This window comes from Mchenga conophoros, linkage group LG23 (genome assembly GCF_057382185.1).
Source record: "Mchenga conophoros isolate Kocher_MC1m ecotype Shallow Benthic linkage group LG23, M_conophoros_male_GT1.1, whole genome shotgun sequence".
NCBI lineage: Eukaryota > Metazoa > Chordata > Actinopteri > Cichliformes > Cichlidae > Mchenga > Mchenga conophoros.
In genome coordinates, this window is record NC_140547.1 from 22,292,758 (window position 1) to 22,311,651 (window position 18,894).

The following is an 18,894-nucleotide window of genomic DNA, read 5'->3' on the forward strand; positions in this document are numbered from 1 at the left end:
CTTATGCTATCTTCATGCAAACTGCTCACCATGTTTTCATGTTTAAAATTTATATAAAAATAAAGTAGAAAAACTCCACAAATTATTAAACATGCCAGGGTATAAAAATGATCCCAGGTGTGTTCTATAACATTATGATAATAAATAATTTTGAAATGTGCAGTAAAAGCAAAGGTTCTAAAACCAGAGCATAAAACCAAAATCCTGTAATTATACAGCAGTACAGACTCCTTGGCTGAGCCTTTTATCTGACTTTAAATGTACATATAAGAGCTTGAAGATCAGCACTCCTGCTGCGGTTTATCCCACTGTGCTATGTAAAGCATTATAAGCTTTAAAGTATGTTACAGTTTCACATGTAGTGGAATTATTTCCATATTTCCCATCCACTACACAGCACATAGTTGTTATCCCACTGAAACCACATCTATACCACTACAGTTAAAGAAATATTATGGTATTTTGTAAATGATGTTATCTTCACATTTTGCATAATTTAAAAATTGTATAAATCTCAAAAGCAATTGCATTTAGTGTCCAAGATGTGGCAGTATAACACGAGAAATGCCATGCTCATGACCACATGCTGTGTGTTTACAAAAATGAAACAGTGTTACACCCATCTCCAATCCCCTTCCTGTATTTTAACTGTTTGCATGGTGTGTGTGTGTTACATGCCTAACTGTCTAAACCTTAGTGGGTGAATGACTAGTTTTAGCTCTTCATTCCCCCCTCACTATGTCCTTTTTCACACTTTAAACCTTGCTTAAGTTTTTGAAATGAGCTGCTGTTTTTGTGAAGCATATTGTGGCTTTTGTTAAGCAACAAAACAAGTTATTAACATCAAAACATCAAATTATTAAGTAAAAAAACATATTTTTGTCTGCATAAAAAGCCATCAGTCCCACTTCCTGCAAGTGACAATTATATTCATTCCAAAAAACATTCTAGTAATAGTGATTGCTTTGTCACCTGCACAAATATTTTATAAATACAACTTGTTTGTGTTTCTGTTTATTTTTACCATTTAATTTTTTGTTTTTTTGTTGTAAGTTATGGAGGTTTTCAATTTTTTTTCATCACAAAAGATGAAAACAACCTTTATGATGCAGCTTTATTAGGAGCCATTAAACCAAATAAAAAGCCCAAATCATCATTCATCAGAAAATTTATTACAATAGTAAAATTGTGCAAGAGTACAAATTCGAGGGACTTTTCCTATTTTTTTTTTTTTAGAAGTTTCACATCATCTTTTCTATGAAAATTTGCATTCATTGTGTTTTACATTCAATTGTGGTACAAGCAGAACCTTAACTGAGAACTGTATTGTGTATTTCTTCCATTTTAATAGTAAAACAGGCTCAAATCCTTAATTTCTTTGCAGTGCTGATGTAATATGAAAAGGTCAAGGTGCATATTTTTCTATGGATGTGAATGCTAGTGTTTTTTGTGCATTAGAATTATTGCAATTTGTACATCCTTTGTTTTCACTCCTTGACCAAACAAAAAGAGCTTTGTGTGAGCTAGCAGCAGCAGCAGCACAGAATTGGCTCTTTTACATTTTCTAAAACCTGTCTGCATCAGTAGTATTTTCTAAGTTTTGCTTCTCTCGCTTTGCCTCCTGCTGAGCTCTCCAAGCAGCGAGAACCTCGTCGTCTTCAGCCTCCGCGGCAGCTCGAGCCCTAATCCTCTGCCTGGTTTGGGCAATGAAGGTGGAGATGTCATCCTCCTCCTCTTCTGTGGCTTCCTGTCTCCTAGTCCTTCTCCCTTCTGTCTCATTGCTTTCGTATCGTGAATGATGAACAGCGCCGTACGGTCTTCCCGGTTGGCTGTAGCTGTGGGATTGTGTGAAGCCATTGCAGGAATATTCTGTGTCTTCACTTGATAGATCTTCGTGTAACCTGGCTCGGTATCTGGAAGTAATGCCATACGTTTCCTCATCATCATCTTCGTCAGCAGCATAAGAGGCTCTTCTGCTTGAGAAGTCAAATTCAGAAGCTGAGGCATCAAGATCATCATAGGGGTCCTCTGATGGACCAGCTTCAGTTCCTGAAGCTGGTTTTCTCGGGGGAGGCCTGACACTTTTCAGCCAGTCATCAATGTTGGTGTTTTTATCTTTCTCCAGCGCTGGGTTAAGATTCAGGCACCCCGATAGACCGTAAGTCCTCTTTGGTTTCTCCTTTTTCTTTGTCTCCTCAAGAAACTCCTCCTCTTTCTTCTTCCTTTCCTCCTCCTCATCTTCATCCTCCTTTGGCTTCTTTTTCTTAAACAGAGTACTGCGTTTGTTGTCTTCCAGGATCTTCTTCTTTTCATAGGTAGACATCTTGTCCCTCATCTCTGACTTGATCTCCTTGTCCATGGCATCCAGTTTATCCAGGTTAACTTGGTCCTGGAAGAGGCTGAAGAGAGGAACACTGGTAGTGGTGATCTTGTTTTTCTTTGAGCCTAGGGTGGAGCCAAGGTTAGAGCCTAATGCTGAGCCTCTACCACTGAGACCGGAGATGCTGCTTGAACCGCCACTGGAGAGGACTGATGCTGCCCTGCCTCGATCTTGTGACAGAGAGCTGGAGTAGGAAGCACCACTCAGCAAGGATGCTTTGTCATCATCGACACTGCGCCTTGAAATCACGTTTGATGGAGCACCAAAGCTCAATTCAGACCCGGCACGTGATGGAGGAGGAAGGCTCATTTCACTCTGCTTCTGTTTGATTGTTTCTGAAACAACATTAGCAATCCAGTTTTGGATGCTAGCCAGATTGACCATTGGTTCACCTCCAGGGCCCTGCACAGTTGGAACTGGGAGGATCGGCGGTACTGGTGGCACAGGATTTGCTGGGATTCCAAACTGTGAGGATCTTGTGCTGCGAGCCTGGGAAACTGAAGAAATTATGGAAGATCTACCACTGAGCATAGACATATTGTCATCATTGGCAACACTTGGCGGCCCTGTAACACCAGCTCCAGCCCAGAAGGCAGATAGAGGTATCGTACCACCACTAACGCAACTTTCTGTTTCCCAGCCACATACGGACTGGCTTTCTTCTAAAGTTTTCTTTGAACGCTCCAGAAGCTCTTCACGTCGTTGTCTTCTTCTGATTGTTGCTAAGTCCTCGCCTCTGCTCAGCTCCAGAATCTCATCTGTGTTCTCTTCCCCGAGACGCTTCTGCTGCCTCAGCTTCCATGCCTGATACGCTGTCAGATTGACGTCTTGCAGAGATGGTGTCCTGGCTTCTTCCTCACCATCACCAACAGAACTTTTCTCTCCATCCTCACGATCTTTCTTGTTCCACCCAAACTGGATTCTCTTGATTCGCCAACGTTCCAATGGTGACATCTTCTCCTTATTCTTCTGACAGAAGTTAAACATGGAGCTGGTGTCAGAGAGGATGCTATCTACTTCATCATCAATCGTCTTCTTTACTCCTTCGTCTTCAGTGGCAGTGCTCTCACTGCCTTCATCATCTTCTTTCTTGCGGTACCGAGCAGCTGCTTGCTCTTCGATCTCCTTAAGCCGCTGCTTCCAAAGATCAGAGTAACTCATGCAGCTGGAGGTGGACATTGTGTCAGAGGGTGGGCGTCTGTTGCGACGCTTCAGCCGCTCTTTCACAGCTCGTATGTCCTCACTGGTTACGCTCTCCACATCAGTGTCTCCAACTTCTTTTGTCTTCTTTGTAAAAACCCCCGGAAGAGACTGCTCATCTTCCCCATCAGTGTTCAGCTGTGCCTCCCACCACTCATCATTCTGGTATTTTTCATTCCTCCTCTGCCACTCCTGAATCATGCTGTCCAGACCATCATCATCATCATCCCCATCTTCCTTGCCCCCTTGTTCAGATAGAACAAACTTATTTGGGACACCATTGGATACCTGGTTGTTGAACCCATTCTGTGCTCCAGTCAAACCACTTTTAAGTGCTGCAGCAGCTGCAGAGGAGGCAACGCTGCTCATCACACTTTCTCCATCCTCCTCCTCCTCCATCATAATGGAGTTCGCTTTCACCTCAATCATACTCTGCTCTTCCTCTGTGTCCGTATCCTCATCATCCTCTTCCCCAAAGATGCGAGCACGCGCTCGAGCATCAATCACAGAGCACTGGCTTAGTGTTTCGTCGTCATCATCTCGCTCCTCCATGAGGGTCTCATTGAACTCTCTCAGCTGCTTCAGGAAGCCTTCGTTGGGGTTGATGGCACGTTTTTTCCTGATTGAGGTCAGAGCCTCCATGATGGTCATGTTCTGGAAGATCATCAGGTAGCAAGCCACCAGGATAGCAGAACGACTGATGCCCATCATAGAAACAACAAGAACCTTTCCTGCAAGTAAAGGGAACAATGATTACCAATACTGAAGAGTTGAGGCAAATACCATTACTCAGCTACACCCAAAGTAAATGAAGTATGTTATGTATGTACAAATTCTACATGAAATAGTCCACAGTATACATCAGTTTTGATGTCTGCAATAGATTAATGTAGTTAATCTAGTTAAACTTGCAATAATGGCCTATGATCAGATGAGGGCAGCAAAACCGTTGACAAAGCAATAACTTATTACATTTTAGGTTTTATATGTTTCAACTTAAGTGTGCTGAATCCCTTTCTATAATGTTTATGAAGAAAAAAGATTTTTTATGACCAATATATATGACCAATATTTTCTTTTATTTATGACCAATCTTTAGTCTTTGTCTTCACACTCTTTAGAGGAAATGTCTATCTATTTATTTACCTAAATGATCCACTGTATTCACCAGTATATATTTGTGTGTGACTGCCTGCTGGTTTTAGATAAACAGGTCAGGAAGGAAAGGCTTTTAAGAGCTTTTTCTTTTAGAACCAGCAGCATGCTGTGGACAAATTCAAGGTTATAAGTGTGTCACAGCCACGCAGCTTAACTGAAAATTACTGTAAAGTAAAGAGTTTCCTTTCTTCAACACCTATTATTTTAAAACCATTGATTATAAATGCTGTAAACAGAAGTTTGAGTGGGAGGGATTCTATTGTTGATAATGCAGCTTCTGGCTGTATTAATTGCTTCATATCTTGTTCTATATCCTAAGACATGTTAAAACTTGCTTTAAAGGCCTTTTTAAACACAATAAGCAATATGCAAACCCCACTCTGTGGTATCTGTGCTACCACAGTGACGATTTCTACAATATTAACTGACAAGTGCAAATATAGCAGATACTATAAATAAAACAAATACATTGATATTATACATTTATGAGCGGCTTACTTAGTCTGGTAAATAGTTTAAGGTGTTGCAATATATATAGATTCATATTTATCAGCGTGAAAAACATTTAACATTTAAAACATTTAAGTGAATATTCTATTCTTAATGTTTATGTAAGTGTTTATGATTTAATGCATAGAAAATATACAGGATGTTATGTTCCAGTGGTAAAATGTTCCACAGATCCATTAGGAATTACACACATGTTTATACACCCATTTTCAGGCTCATAACAGGCTGACATCCACTTTCATGGCCAGGTTAGGACTGTCCCTTTACTTAATGACAAATAGAGTAGACATGATATCTGAAGTTAATTCAGAGTTGAATTTTTTATTTTATTGCTTTTCTCCATAATTTTAAATATAAGGCCCAGATGAAGGTCATTGCATATCAAACAGGTCATCATCAGGTTGAATAAACCTGATGAAATCTTAGAGAAATAACAAAAAATGTTAGGAGCAGCCAAATTAACAGTCAGATACATTTTTAAAAGTAGTGACTATAATGACTAGTTCAGCAACATCAAAAGGCCTGAAGGAAGATGAGTAAAAATCATACCGATAGTATTATTTCCATGGTTAAGAAAAACAAGTTCACACAATTTAATCATTTTAAGAACACTCTTGGGGAGGTGGATATATCACTTTTAAAGTCTATGATCAGGTGACAGCTTCATGAATGTAAATACAGAGACTTAACAACAATGTACAACTAATGGTTACACTCAAGAAAAGGAGAGACAGATTAGACCAGAGAAGAGGAGAAACAGTTGAAACCAAGGATAATGTACCAGAATGATGGGAAGAGAGTGGGATAGAGAAGAAGACAACTCATGATCTAAGGGATACCACATGATTTGGTAGAGGCAGTGTTATGGAATGGGCATGTATGGCTGCCAGTGGAAACAGGCGTCTAGTGTCTACTGACGATGTGACTGCTGTCCACCCCGAGGCATAATAAAAATAAAACCCAAGAGTTTCTCAGATGACCACATCAGTCACCTGATTGCAACCCAGTAGGGCAGCTTTTCAGTTATTATAGCTAAAACGTGATGCAGAGAGACCCACAAACAAGCAGAAGCTGAAGGTTGCTGCAGTAAAGGCCTGGTAGAGCATCTCAATGAAGGAAATGCAACATTTGGTGATTTCAATGGATTTGAGACTTCAGGAAATCACTGACTTTTAGTTTTTACAAGAACTGTTAACCCTCTGAAAAATATATATCCATAACAGTTAACACAATACATCTTGAAGTAAAATTGGTAGAGGCACTTTAATCATATCTTACCGAGTGGTTTAAAATGTTGCATACAGAGGCCAAACTACAAAAACTGTTTCTTTGTCCATCAAATTTTTGGTGTAACTGTATTATTAAGCTGTTGTTTATGAAGTTTTCAGGCAATATTTTAGGGCATGTTAATTAAGAAACACAATCAACAGCACAGTGACTGTGTCAGCCTCTTCCAGGAACACGCATGTTCTCAGAAGCTGTGACGATGAGAAATTACAGATCAGTTGTTTGGAATATTTCATTGTATCACTGTTGACCTTCACCTGGAGATATGTATTATAAATCTGGAAAAATAAGTGCATTGTGGATCATGACTGTGAGCTAAATAAGAGAATAAATGAATAGTTAAAAGTCTGTGGGAACCAGAGACCAGAAAATGCAGCATGGATGAAAACAGACAAAAAAAAAGTCTCAAGGTTTCCCAACTTCCATTTCTAATGTCAGATGAAGAGGATGCCTTCAGGTCAAGAAATGAATAAGACATTCATTATAAAGTGGACATACAGAGCAATGACAATCAGGGCTATAGGCTCACCAGTAAGTAGATGGATATAAGAATGTAAAAAGCTAATTTTCTTCAACCCTTCCTATTATAAATTTATTGATTATAAATACTTTAAATATGAACTTTTATTTGATTTTGAGTGGTTTTACCCATGGTGATATCACGTTCTGGAGTACCCTCTCTGTAAAGTAAGGGTTTATTGATTGAGACATAATTAAAAAATGTCTTGTCCTTACAAAATCTTAAAATGAGGTAAATACAACCTAATTTAAACAACAACACTTTACATATTAAACTATTTCAATGTTCACAGTTTTGTTTTTTAGCAGTAACAACTTAAAAAGCAATCATTTTCTATATGTCTTTAACAGTCTTTCACATCGGAAATGAAACAATACTGGAAGAGCATATGGGAGATGGATGCAACCCATAACAGCAATGCTCAGTGGTTAGTGGATCTGAGAGCAGACCACAGCAACCTCCCTGAAAAGGGACCAGTAACCATCACAGTGGCAGACATACAAGAAAGGGTCTCCAGTATGAAGAGTTGGACAGCACCAGGCCCCGACATGGTTCACACCTACTGGCTAAAGAAGCTGACTGCACTCCATGAGCTTCTGGCAGCACAAATGAACCAGCTGATCATTGACAAGAGACACCTGGATGGCTAACTGAAGGCCGGATGGTCCTGATCCTCAAGGACCCCCAGATGGGACCGGCCCCATCCCACGACTGGCCTATAACCTGCCTCAGTACCACATGGAAGCTCCTGTTAGGCATCATAGCAGCTAAGATGAACAAGCACATGGGTCAATACATGAGCGGGGCACAGAAAGGGATTGGCAAGAATACCAAAGGTGCAAAACAACAGCTACTGGTAGGCCGAGCAGTCAGCTGAGACTGCAAGACTAAGCTGACCAACCTGTGCACTGCCTGGATTGATTACAAGAAGGCCTATGACTCAATGCCCCACACCTGGATCTTTGAATGCCTGACCCGGGGCCGGCTATATGCTGGGGCAAGAGGGGGCAATGCCCCCTTAAACAAACGTCCTGCCCCCTTAAGTCAAATTTTTAGAAGTTGAGAAAGAAAATAATAGATTACCCACAAACTGAATATGGACAAGATTTACTACAGTAGCTGAAAAATCCGCTGGAAAAGGCACAAATGAGATGATAGGTTTCCCATCTCGTTTGCTCTTTACCTCCGTGCGCTGTTTGTGCAGGCTCACACAGGACTCGGCAGAGAACTCACACCCCACCCTACACCCAGCTATACATCAATTTGATGCATCTTGCCACCGCCTTCAAGTTGGACTCAAGTTTATAAAGAACCCATGTCAAAGTATTGTGGTTAAGTTCAGTCCAACTTATTAACCTGCCTCTGAGATGAAGCGTAGCTGCGAAGAATGTACTTTTGCCTGTTTGGCTTCCAGTTTTCAGCAATGGTGGTAGCTACTTGGTTTTAATATTACTCTTTCTGGGTCACAAAATAAACTTTTAAGATATTTTCAGGCGAGAATGTAGCTGTGTAAACTTCAAATATCTCCTCGATTTATCAAGACATCACATATTTGCAAAAGTGCTCTGACGTTTTCGGAGACGTCTGTTACCCACCAGCTCAATAGCTAGCTGGAGGTTCAAGGCTCATTAGAGCTGGCGAGAACAGCGAACTCCGGGCACATCGTTTTCTAACCCCCTGCGGTCTTTCACTACTCAGGTTAAACATGATATATAAATCACTTAGATAACTTAAAAATGTTATTGTTTACTCCAGTGTCCTGTTATATTTTCGATAGCAAGGAAATTCAATCTGCAAATTTCATTAAAAGTTTAATAAACTATCATTTTGTCTTTATTTTTAGTTACCACATACCTTAAACACTTCAAGCTGTAAGCTAATGATAGGTACATAAGAGTCGATGCACGCAGGTGCAATAAAATGTACGTTTTACGTCAAATGGATGCATGATCTGATTAGTCGACTAATTGCAAAAATAATCGGTGACTAGTCGACTATGAAAATAATAGTTTGTGGCAGCCCTAATCCAGAGCACCCCACCCAACCCCCACACCTTTCCCGCCTCCATTGCCACCATGTGCCCCCTTTATATTTCTGTCTGGCCCCTCATATATGCCTGTCTAGAACTGGCCAAGGCCTGACCTATACAAGATCAACAGGACCCTAAGAGCCTTCATCAGGAATTCAATGAGGATGTGGCGGATAACACTAGAGGCAATCTTCAAGCCCATAGCACAGGTCACCATCAAGTGTGAGATCTACCAAGGAGGTGCTCTGTCCCCATTGCTCTTCTGCATAGGCCTGAACCCCCACAGTAAGATCATTAACAAGACTGGCTATGGATACCAACTTCTGAATGGAGCAGCCACCTCCTGTACATGGATGACATCAAGCTTTATGCCAAGAGTGAATGAGACATCGATTCACTGATCCACACCACCAGGATATACAGCAATGACATCAGAATGTTGTTTGGACTGCAGAAATGTAGTCTGATGATAACAAAGAGAGGGAAGGTAGTCAGAACTGTGGGGATCCAACTACCAGAAGGCAACATTGCAGGCATAGAGGAGAGCTACAAGTACCTGGGGATCCTACAGGCAAATGGGAATCATGAAGAGGCCACTGGGAAAGCTGGAACCACCAAGTACCTGCAGAGTGTTGGCAAGTCCTGAGGAGTCAGGTGAACTGTAAGAACAAGATCAATATCTATGCCATCCCATCCAGGTACCTGATCAGGTACCTGGATGGGATAATAATTTGGCCAAAGGAGGAGATAGAAGCCACTGACATCAAGATATAAATCCAGCACAACCCAGCACATAACAGCAGGGTGCAAGATGCTAGCAAGCAGGGCACATATGGAACTCCATAAGCAAGTGTCTGGCATAGTATACAGAAACATCAAATACGGAACAGGACTTCCAGGCCAAATACGGCCTGGAAGTCCTGTTCAAAATGGGTGATGCCCCAAGGACGGTGGAGAATGACCAAGCTAAGATCCTGTGGGACTTTGAGATACAGATGGACAAAATGGTGGTGGCTAACCAACTGGACATAGTGGTGGTAGATAAACAGAAGAAGTATATTAATAGTATATTATATATAATCCTCCTCCTATGCTCACCACTTGTGGTCTGTCTGTCAAAACGTCCAGAATCCGGTTACGGGTCGGAGTCGGGATGCCAAGGTCTGTCTGCTTCTGTCAACTTGCCTGGGCGGATGGTGTTGAATGCAGAGCTGTAGTCCAGGAAGAGCATCCTGACATGCGTTCTGTTGCTTTCCAGGTGTTGCAGTGTGTGTTGCAGGGCTATTGCTGTTGCATCATCCACTGATTGATTGGCAGTGTTGGGACTAACGCGTTATTAAGTAACGTGTTACAGTAACTACGTTATTATTGTGGTAACGAGCACGGTAACTAGTTATTATGCCAAAATCAGGAACGCGTTAGTCGTTACTGGGATCTAGATAGGGTCGTTACTCGTTACTTCGTGTGGTGGCTATCGCGGAGCTTCCACAGATTCAGTAACATTAGCAAGTGGTGGAGGCCAGCAGGTGGATGAAGGAAAGGGGACGCAGAAGGAAAAGAGACCCGAGGCGGCCGCCGGTCCAAGTGTGAACTGAACTTCAGGTAAGAAGTTATGACCTGCAGTCTCTCTGGGTCAGATATAAACCAAGTTTAGGTGGAGTTTATTTTCGTTATTCTGACTTTTTCCATACTGCGTGCTAGCTAGCATGACGGGGTTTCTATACAGCTGGGTGGGTGCTATGAAGTTAATGATGTTGAACTTTATTTTGTTCATAAGTTATTAGAGTTGCCAACCGTCCCGTCTGGTATTCAGAGAAAATATTACGCGTTTCTTATTAGGGCTGAACGATTATGGAAAATAATCTAATTGCGATTTTTTGCCCCAATATTGCGATTGCGATGCGATATGCGATTATTTTTTAAGGTCTTTGTCTTCTGTATTATTAAACAAAGACAAGCAATACATCATATAGTATGGCCAATACTATATTACATTAATTTTAAACTTTTCTTTCCTGGAAGACAGACCTCTGTTATGATGACATGAGGTGATGCATGAATTGATGACTGACATTTTTATTTAACTTCTTCAATCACAACAGTATATTTGAACATACACAATAGTTTATTTTTAGCTTACAAACATCTGAGCATAAAGTGCTGACAAGGAACCCTGGTGTAAACATTAAAATGAAAGTCAGTACAATGTGCAGATTGCAGAAATATACATAAAAAAAATCAGTGGCTTTACCACACTCAGTTTTTCGACATCTGTGAACTACTAGACAGTCATTAAATTAAAAAATAATATTAAATAAATAAAACTAATAAATAAAAAATACACACATCTTACTGACCTCTGCAGTCAGTAACATTACACATAAAGTGCAAACATAATAGCAATTGTATAAACACACACACAAACACGCCTTTAAAATTTAAAGGCGTGAAATTGGACGGTCTAGTTCTGATTAGCGTCACCGCTGTCTCGGTGGAGTTTAATAAACTCGGCCGTCTGCTTCTTGCTATCTAAAATATAACCAGACACTGGCGTAAATTCTCGACTGTCTCATACTTCTGTTTAATAAGTTTTCTGTTTGACGTTTAGTCAGCTGTGTGAAAACCAAGGAGGAACCCACCCGGGGGATTAATAAAGTTTTATTTTATCTAATCTAATAACTTTAATCTCAGCCAAACCGATTTACTCACGAACAAACAAAACACTGAAAAAAGCCCAACAATAACATTTGTAGGTTGTCTAAGTGACTTATATATTACGTTTAACCCGAGCAGCGAAAGTCCGCGGTGATCTGAAAATGATGTGCCGGGAGTTGTGCCGTTCTCGGCCGCATCAGTAACCCTCGAGCTCCCGGCTAGCTGTCGAGCTGGTGGGTAGCAGACGCCTCTGAAAACGTCGAAGCACTTTTGCAAATATGGGATATCTTGATAAACCGAGCAGATATTTGATGTTTACACAACTACTTTCGCGCCTGAAAATATGTTAAAAGTTTATTTTGTGACCCAGAAAGATTAGTATGAGTAATTTTAAAACTTAGTAGCGGCCGCCATTGTTGGAAACTGGAGTTTGGCTGGGCCGCGCTATGAATTCTGGGATATGGTAGGCCACGAAGGACACACCCGACCCATCCTTCAAATTCGGGGAAAAAGAGGACGCATTTGTCGGCTACATTCGGAGGAGTCTACGAATTTGAACAGCCTTCGGCGCGTCGCTGTGACGTAATCGGTCTACAAATGCGGCCTCAGGAGGATGCAGCCCATGAATTTGGACATGTCCAGAGTATAATCGCAGCCTTTGCGGTTAGAAAATTGCACTTGATCATGTCGCGATATTATCGCAAATGCGATATATCGTTCAGCCCTATTTCTTATTGAGGTGAAAAGGAACAGTTTGTCCCGTAATTCAGCTACAATGAAAAAGGCACAAAACTGGAGTTATTCTGTGTTTACGCTGCACAGCTGCCTCTTCTTCTCTCATTCTCCCCCCTCCCTCTCCCGTTTCTACTTCAGTCATGAAAACTGATCAATGATCAGCTGATCGGCTCTCTTGTTTGTTTATTGCTCACTTTGCGCCGAAAGAGGAAACCAGCGGATGTCGCGCTAAACAACAGCAGCACGTTTAAGCTTGATCAGCTGTTGTTAGAATTTACTTAATATTAATTTCTAGTATCAGCTGATGTTTGCTGGAGCCACAGCTGTAAAAAAAGCTGCTGGTCATGATATCGTTTGGTTATCTGGTGAGAGGGAAACATGAAGATGAAACCAGGAGATGTCCTTACTGGATCATCAGAGCTGTGATGGAGAAACAGGTTTACCTTTTAGGTGACATGAATGAGTTGAAGGGAAGTTATGAACTGTTTCTGAGAGACAAATAACACCAGGATCCTTTTTTATGTAGCTGACAGCTGGTAACTGTGCAGGTGCGGATCTAGCAAAGTGTTGCCAGGGGGGCATGTAGGGCATTAACAGGGAATGGGGGGCACAAAGAAATACTTTTCTTTCTTATTCTCATTTAAAATGTCTAGCTTTTAAAAAATAATTATCTGAATCTTACAACAAACAATTGATAGATTGATGCATATATACCATCAGAACAGTGTACATCACTGTCACAACAGTGTTTGTTTTCATTCAAAGGCTTTATGATTTTTCCTATAATGGTGGGCCAGTCTCTAGTCAAAATGCCCGGGACGATTTATTTGTCCCAGTCCAGCTCTGTATGCAGCTCATCTGCAGTCTGGTGTTGCCTACATCTTCCTATTCAGAAGGCAGAATTTCCGAGTTCTGAGTACAATCGAAAGCACCACGACTGCAGTTTTTGTGTTGGATGTAAAAAGCGCACATGACACTGTGACGTAGGCTAGAATCATGGCAGCAGTCAATGACGGTCCAGGCGTGGGATTTCTCTCGTGGAAATATGCACATTATCTTTTCCTTTCTATTGGTAGGTGGCACAGTGCACTTGTGGCAAGTAAGCAAGCTAGAAGACTGGCAAAGTTATGGAAGCAACACATTAACAAGAGAATTCTGAGTAAATCCAAAGTTACTTTCCCTAGTAACTAGTTACTTTGAAAGTAACGAGTAACTTGAAGTAACTGAGTTACTTTTGAGAGAAGTAACTAGTAATGTAACTAAGTTACTATTTTAAAGTAACTTACCCAACACTGTTGATTGGTGATGCAAACTGGAGGGGGTCTATAGTGTTAGGGAACATGTGGTTGATGTGTGTGAGAACCAATTTTTCTAGACACTTCATAATGACTGGTGTGAGTGCCACTGGCCTGATTTCATTCAGGGCGAATGTGTCCAGTCTTTTGGGAACTGGTATAATGATGGAGGATTTAAAAATATGTGGGACTACTGCCTGAGATAGTGACAGGTTGAAGATATCCATGTGCACACAAGCTAGTTGTTCCCCACCAGTGTTGGTCAAGTTACTTGAAAAAAGTAATCAGTAACTAATTACTGATTACTTCCCCCCCAAAAGTAATCCCGTTACTTTACTGATTACTTATTTTCAAAAGTAATTAATTACTTAGTTACTTTTTAAAAACATGATTTACAACCTGAATAGGTGATAAAGCAATAGATCTTTCAGCCCAATTCAACTTTTTCTGCATAATCCATCATACAAAATGTAATCAAATGAAAAAGTCTCCTTTTAAAACTTGTTTTACTAGTTTTAATCTTTTAACTTTATGCATGAAGCAAAAATTTAATTACATGCAACATTCTCTGACTGGAAGAAATTTGTTTAACATTTAAACCTATTTTCCAGCACATAAACGAAATTGTTTTTTGGTGTTTTACACTCAGTCTTCTAAATAAATGCAAGTGAAACACAGCAGAAAATAAATAAAATCAAAGACTCAGCGGTCCTGTTGCTCTATTTTCACCTGTAAAGCAGGACTGGGGTAGGCGGAAGTTTGCCCTGGTGCAGGTGTGCTGCAGCGGTCAGTTGAAGTCAGTTGAATCCGCGAGTTTTTCTGTGAGTTTCCCATTACGTCGTAGTGCACTCGGTGCTTGCTTGGAAGTTTAGGGGTTTTTTTCCGCTGTAAAAAGAAGTTTTCTTCCCACGCACAACAGACACTAATGTTTTTGTCACGTTTTATGGAATCAAACTCAAAGTAAGGTCAGTACTTCCACGCTTTAAACGCTGCCCGCTCATATTCTCTCCCGGACTCGATATATTATCCATTGTTGATCTGCACACAGCTGTTGTCACGAACGTCACACTCGCTTACGTCATTGTCATGAGACATTCTCACAAAGAAATCACGGTTTTAGTAACGCAGTAACGCAGCGTTCCTATGGGAAAGTAACGGTAATCTAATTACCATTTTTGCAATAGTAAAACTTCGTTACTTGAAAAAAGTAATCGGATTGCTCTCCGTTCCCCACAGGCCTTCAGTACTCTGGGAGGAAATTCATCGGGTCCCACAGCCTTGTGGGGGTTCACTTTTTTCAGAGCTTTCAGGACCTGTGTGTGTGTCACCTGGAGGATGGTCTTCGTGGGGTCACTGGGGGCCTTTGAGGGAGTCTGTGTGTTCAGCCTGTCAAACCTGGCATAGAAGGTGTTGAGGCTGTCTGGTAGGGTGGTGTCTCGGGGGTCTGTGGTTGTTGTAGTTCCCCTGTAGTTTCTGACGTCTTGAATTCCCTGCCACATGCTGCGTGTGTTGTTGTTCAGGTAGTAGCCTTCAAGTTTTTCTGAGTGGCCCCTCTTTGCTGCGCTGATGGACTTCTGCAGTTCATAGCGGGCGGCTCTCTTATACTCCACCTGATCTCCTGCCTTGAAGGTCTCCCTCCTCTGCCTGATTTTCTGTTTAATGTCTCCATTAAACCGGGGTTTTTGGTTGGGGAATCTACGCACAGTCCTGTTAAACACTAGTTTATGTAGTCACTAACAGTCTCTGTGTATTGATGGATGTCGTTAGCTGTTCCTTTGAAGATGCTCCAGTCTGTAGCCTCTAAGCAGCCCTGCAGGCTGGCTTTTGTACCATCAGTCCAGGTGTTAATAGTACTAACTGTGACTGGGTTTTGTTGTAGATGGGTTTTAGCCAGATTGCTAGGTGATCAGACTTTCCAAAATTAGGTTTTGGTTCAGCTGAGAAGGTATTTCTGATGTTGCTGTAACAGTGATTCAGTATTTTATTTCCCCAGTTTGGTTACAAACTGATGCAGTTTAGGCATGTTTTCCCGGAGATTACAGTGATTAAAGTCTCCCAGAACAATTACAGCAGCGTTTGGGTGTTTATTTTCATGCTTGTTGATCATGTCGTGCAGCTCCTTCAGTGCAGCCTCCTCCTTAGCAGACGGGGGGATGTACACGACACTCACAATAATGCACTGCCGTTTTCTGGGCAAGTAAAATGGCCTTAACGTTAGAGTGAGAAATTCCACATTTTCAGAGTAGGATTTTGAAGTGATCTTATAGTCAGTACACAATGATTGCTCGACGAGGGCGGCCGTTCCTCCACCATGTATCTTGCCGCTGTCCGTAGTGCCTGCTCTGAAAATCGTGTAGCCCTCTGGTTTGCTTTATCGGGTGTCCTCTCCGCCAGCCAGGTTTCAAAGAAACACAGTATGGAGCACTCCTGAATTTCTTTTTGAATGGAAATCCAAGCTTGGAGTTCGTCCTTTTTATTTTCCAGAGACTGAAAGTTTGCAAGCAGTATTAGCCTTCCTTTGCTAATCATGCGCCAGAACCTTCAGTCAGCCGTTCCCCATCTGCCATGCCTCCACTTCGGCTTGTTGTTCTCAGGAGAGTCCCCTGCCTCAGGCCAGCCTAGCATCAGGTCAGCATGGCGTGTTAGCTCTGGGTAGGATTTCAGCAGGTTTGGGTCAACAAGTCCAAAATTACTGTGCTCTCACAGTTTTCACAAGAGACTAATAAGGAAGAAGAAAGTAAAAAGTAACTTTACTCTGCGATGTTGCCCTCTGAGGAGGACCATCTTACTCGGAAGATGCTCAAGAGCTCAAGAAGATGTGGTGGGTGAAGGTAACAGTGGTCCCAGTGGTAATCGGAGCACTAGGTGCAGTGACTCCCAAGCTAGGCGAGTGGCTCCAGGAGATCCCAGGAACAACATTGGAGATCTCTGTCCAGAAGAGCGCAGTCCTAGGAATAGCTAAGATACTGCGAAAGGCCCCCAAGCTCCCCATGCCTCTGGTAGAGGACCCAAGCCTGAAGGATAGACAGCCCACAGGGCTGTGATGGGAATTTTTTTTTTTAAATATATGGCAGCTATGCAAGTTTGCAATTCTGCTAATTTTCTTTTTTCACAATAAGCAAAACATCCCTCTCTACACCATTTGTGCTCCCCAACAGTTTACAATATTGACAACTGCAACTATAGCACAGCATTCATAACATGACTAAATACTGATGTACTCTTATGTGGTGCTCAGTCAATCCATTGAAAAACTATTAAAAATAATTAATTTAATCAGTTTAACAAAATTAAGAAAGAAATGTAAATATTTAAGCTTTTTAAAAATTATTATTAGTTTTAATTGATCTGAGCATTATGCTTGTAAACTGCTATAAATAAATACAAAAAACAGTTTGTTAATTAACAGCATCATGTTTTCTTAAATGTTTTGCTTGTTTTGACATTAAATGACTCTTAAATATCTTGACATGGAAGATTATTTGTTCGGGGTCTTTCTTCATCACTACAATGGTCTTCATAACATGAAACCTGGCAGAAGTTAATAAGGGGTAAAATATCTGATATATCTAATATCTAATATTATTTAATTTCCTTGCTCTGTAGGTAGGACAATAAGAAAGACAAAATCATTAATCAGTTAATAAAAATGTCCAAATTTGCTCCACAGTCTCCAGGGTGAAGACAAGATATTATTAAGATGCTCTTGCCATAGTCTTCCAGCAACATTTTAGGCTGTGTTAAGTAAGAAGCACAGTCAACAACACTGTGACTATGCCATTTCCTTCCAGGAATACTCTGTGTTCTCTGTCGGCACAAGAAATTCTTCTCAGAAACTGGGATGTTGAAAAGATCACTGATCAGATGTTTGGGATCTGTTAATGCGTCACTGTTGACCTCCACTCCAGGACAAGTATTGAAAAAGTGCTTTTAGCAAACCTTGGTAAAATAAGTGCATTGTGTATCATGTCTGTGAGCTAAATGATAAAATAAATGAATGATTAAAGGTCCGTGGGAACCAGAGATCACAAAATAAACACTCTATTGATGAAGACAGACACAAAACCACTGCCAAAGTTTCTGTTTCTGTTTGATCTGTGGATGTCAATCTAGGTTATTCGCTGAGTTTTTCAGGTAGCTTCCTCACAGGAAGTTAGCAATGACTAAAGAATGCAAGAAATGTAGACTCTCTGTGAGGAAAATATCAACGTCAGATATATTTGTTTTGATATGGCTTTTATATAAGTGTCAGATTCTTTAGTGAACAAATTTAAGAAACATGATAGCTTAAAAAAAAACAAACAACTTTTTTAAGGGTCAAATAATTTTCCAAAAATATACTCTGCCAAATGGTTGATTTGTTCCTTTAAAGTAAATTTTCGAGCTGAAGCTAACCCAACTGCAAAGGTCTGTTTGCAAAGAAATAAAACCTCTTATGATGATTTATTGGTGTTTATATCATAAATGTAATTGTACTACATGACATTCTTGCTAAAATACTTTCATAAGTATGAATATATAATCATTATAATGATAATGATTTATTTATGAGATAAAAAAATCTTATGAACACTTATTTGTGGTCTTAAATCACCAATAAGTGATCATCTTAAACTTGGTGAAAAAAAAATGAGACTCTTTAAACATACTCTGGTTCTTTTTGTTTAACAAATAATAGATGGACTCCAAAACTTTGTATTTTTTCCACTATTCATTCATGCCTACAGTCGACATATAGGAGATACTGATCTTTCTAGCATGCTGGCGCAAGACCTCAAACCCTATGCTATGTACCCCAACACTGAGCCTGTTTGGATTTATCTTTAACCTATGCATCTCAGAAAGGGGGTTAGATTGGGCTGTTTATAAGACAGATTGTTCCCTATTGAACAAGAAACAAATATCTCATAAAAGGTTTTCCCCCAAGTTGCCATGCCAGCTTCTAAGGCTGAGCATAATTCTGCTCCCAACCACACATTGTTTCAGAAGGAGTTGTAGCTACCAAGGTCCTCACAACCACTACCACATTTGGGAACAGACATCTGTCACTTCAGTGTGTTACTGCCCCTCTCCAAGGGCTTTGTAAATCCCAGAAACACAATATGTCCTTTGACTTGAATCCACA

The 18,894-nt window shown here is 40.7% G+C and overlaps 1 protein-coding gene across 2 annotated transcripts in view; it reads right to left on the reverse strand.

Moving 5' to 3' along the window:
• Nucleotides 1–1,100: 1,100 nt before the first annotated feature.
• styxl2 (serine/threonine/tyrosine interacting like 2) overlaps nucleotides 1,101–18,894 on the reverse strand; it is a 28,009-nt gene continuing 10,215 nt past the window's right edge. For both annotated transcript variants that reach the window (XM_085265382.1, XM_085265384.1), the window contains exon 6: nucleotides 1,101–4,311. In XM_085265382.1, the coding sequence (XP_085121508.1) occupies nucleotides 1,565–4,311 (2,747 nt within the window). In that variant the 3' untranslated portion in view covers nucleotides 1,101–1,564. The remainder of the gene's footprint in view (nucleotides 4,312–18,894) is intronic.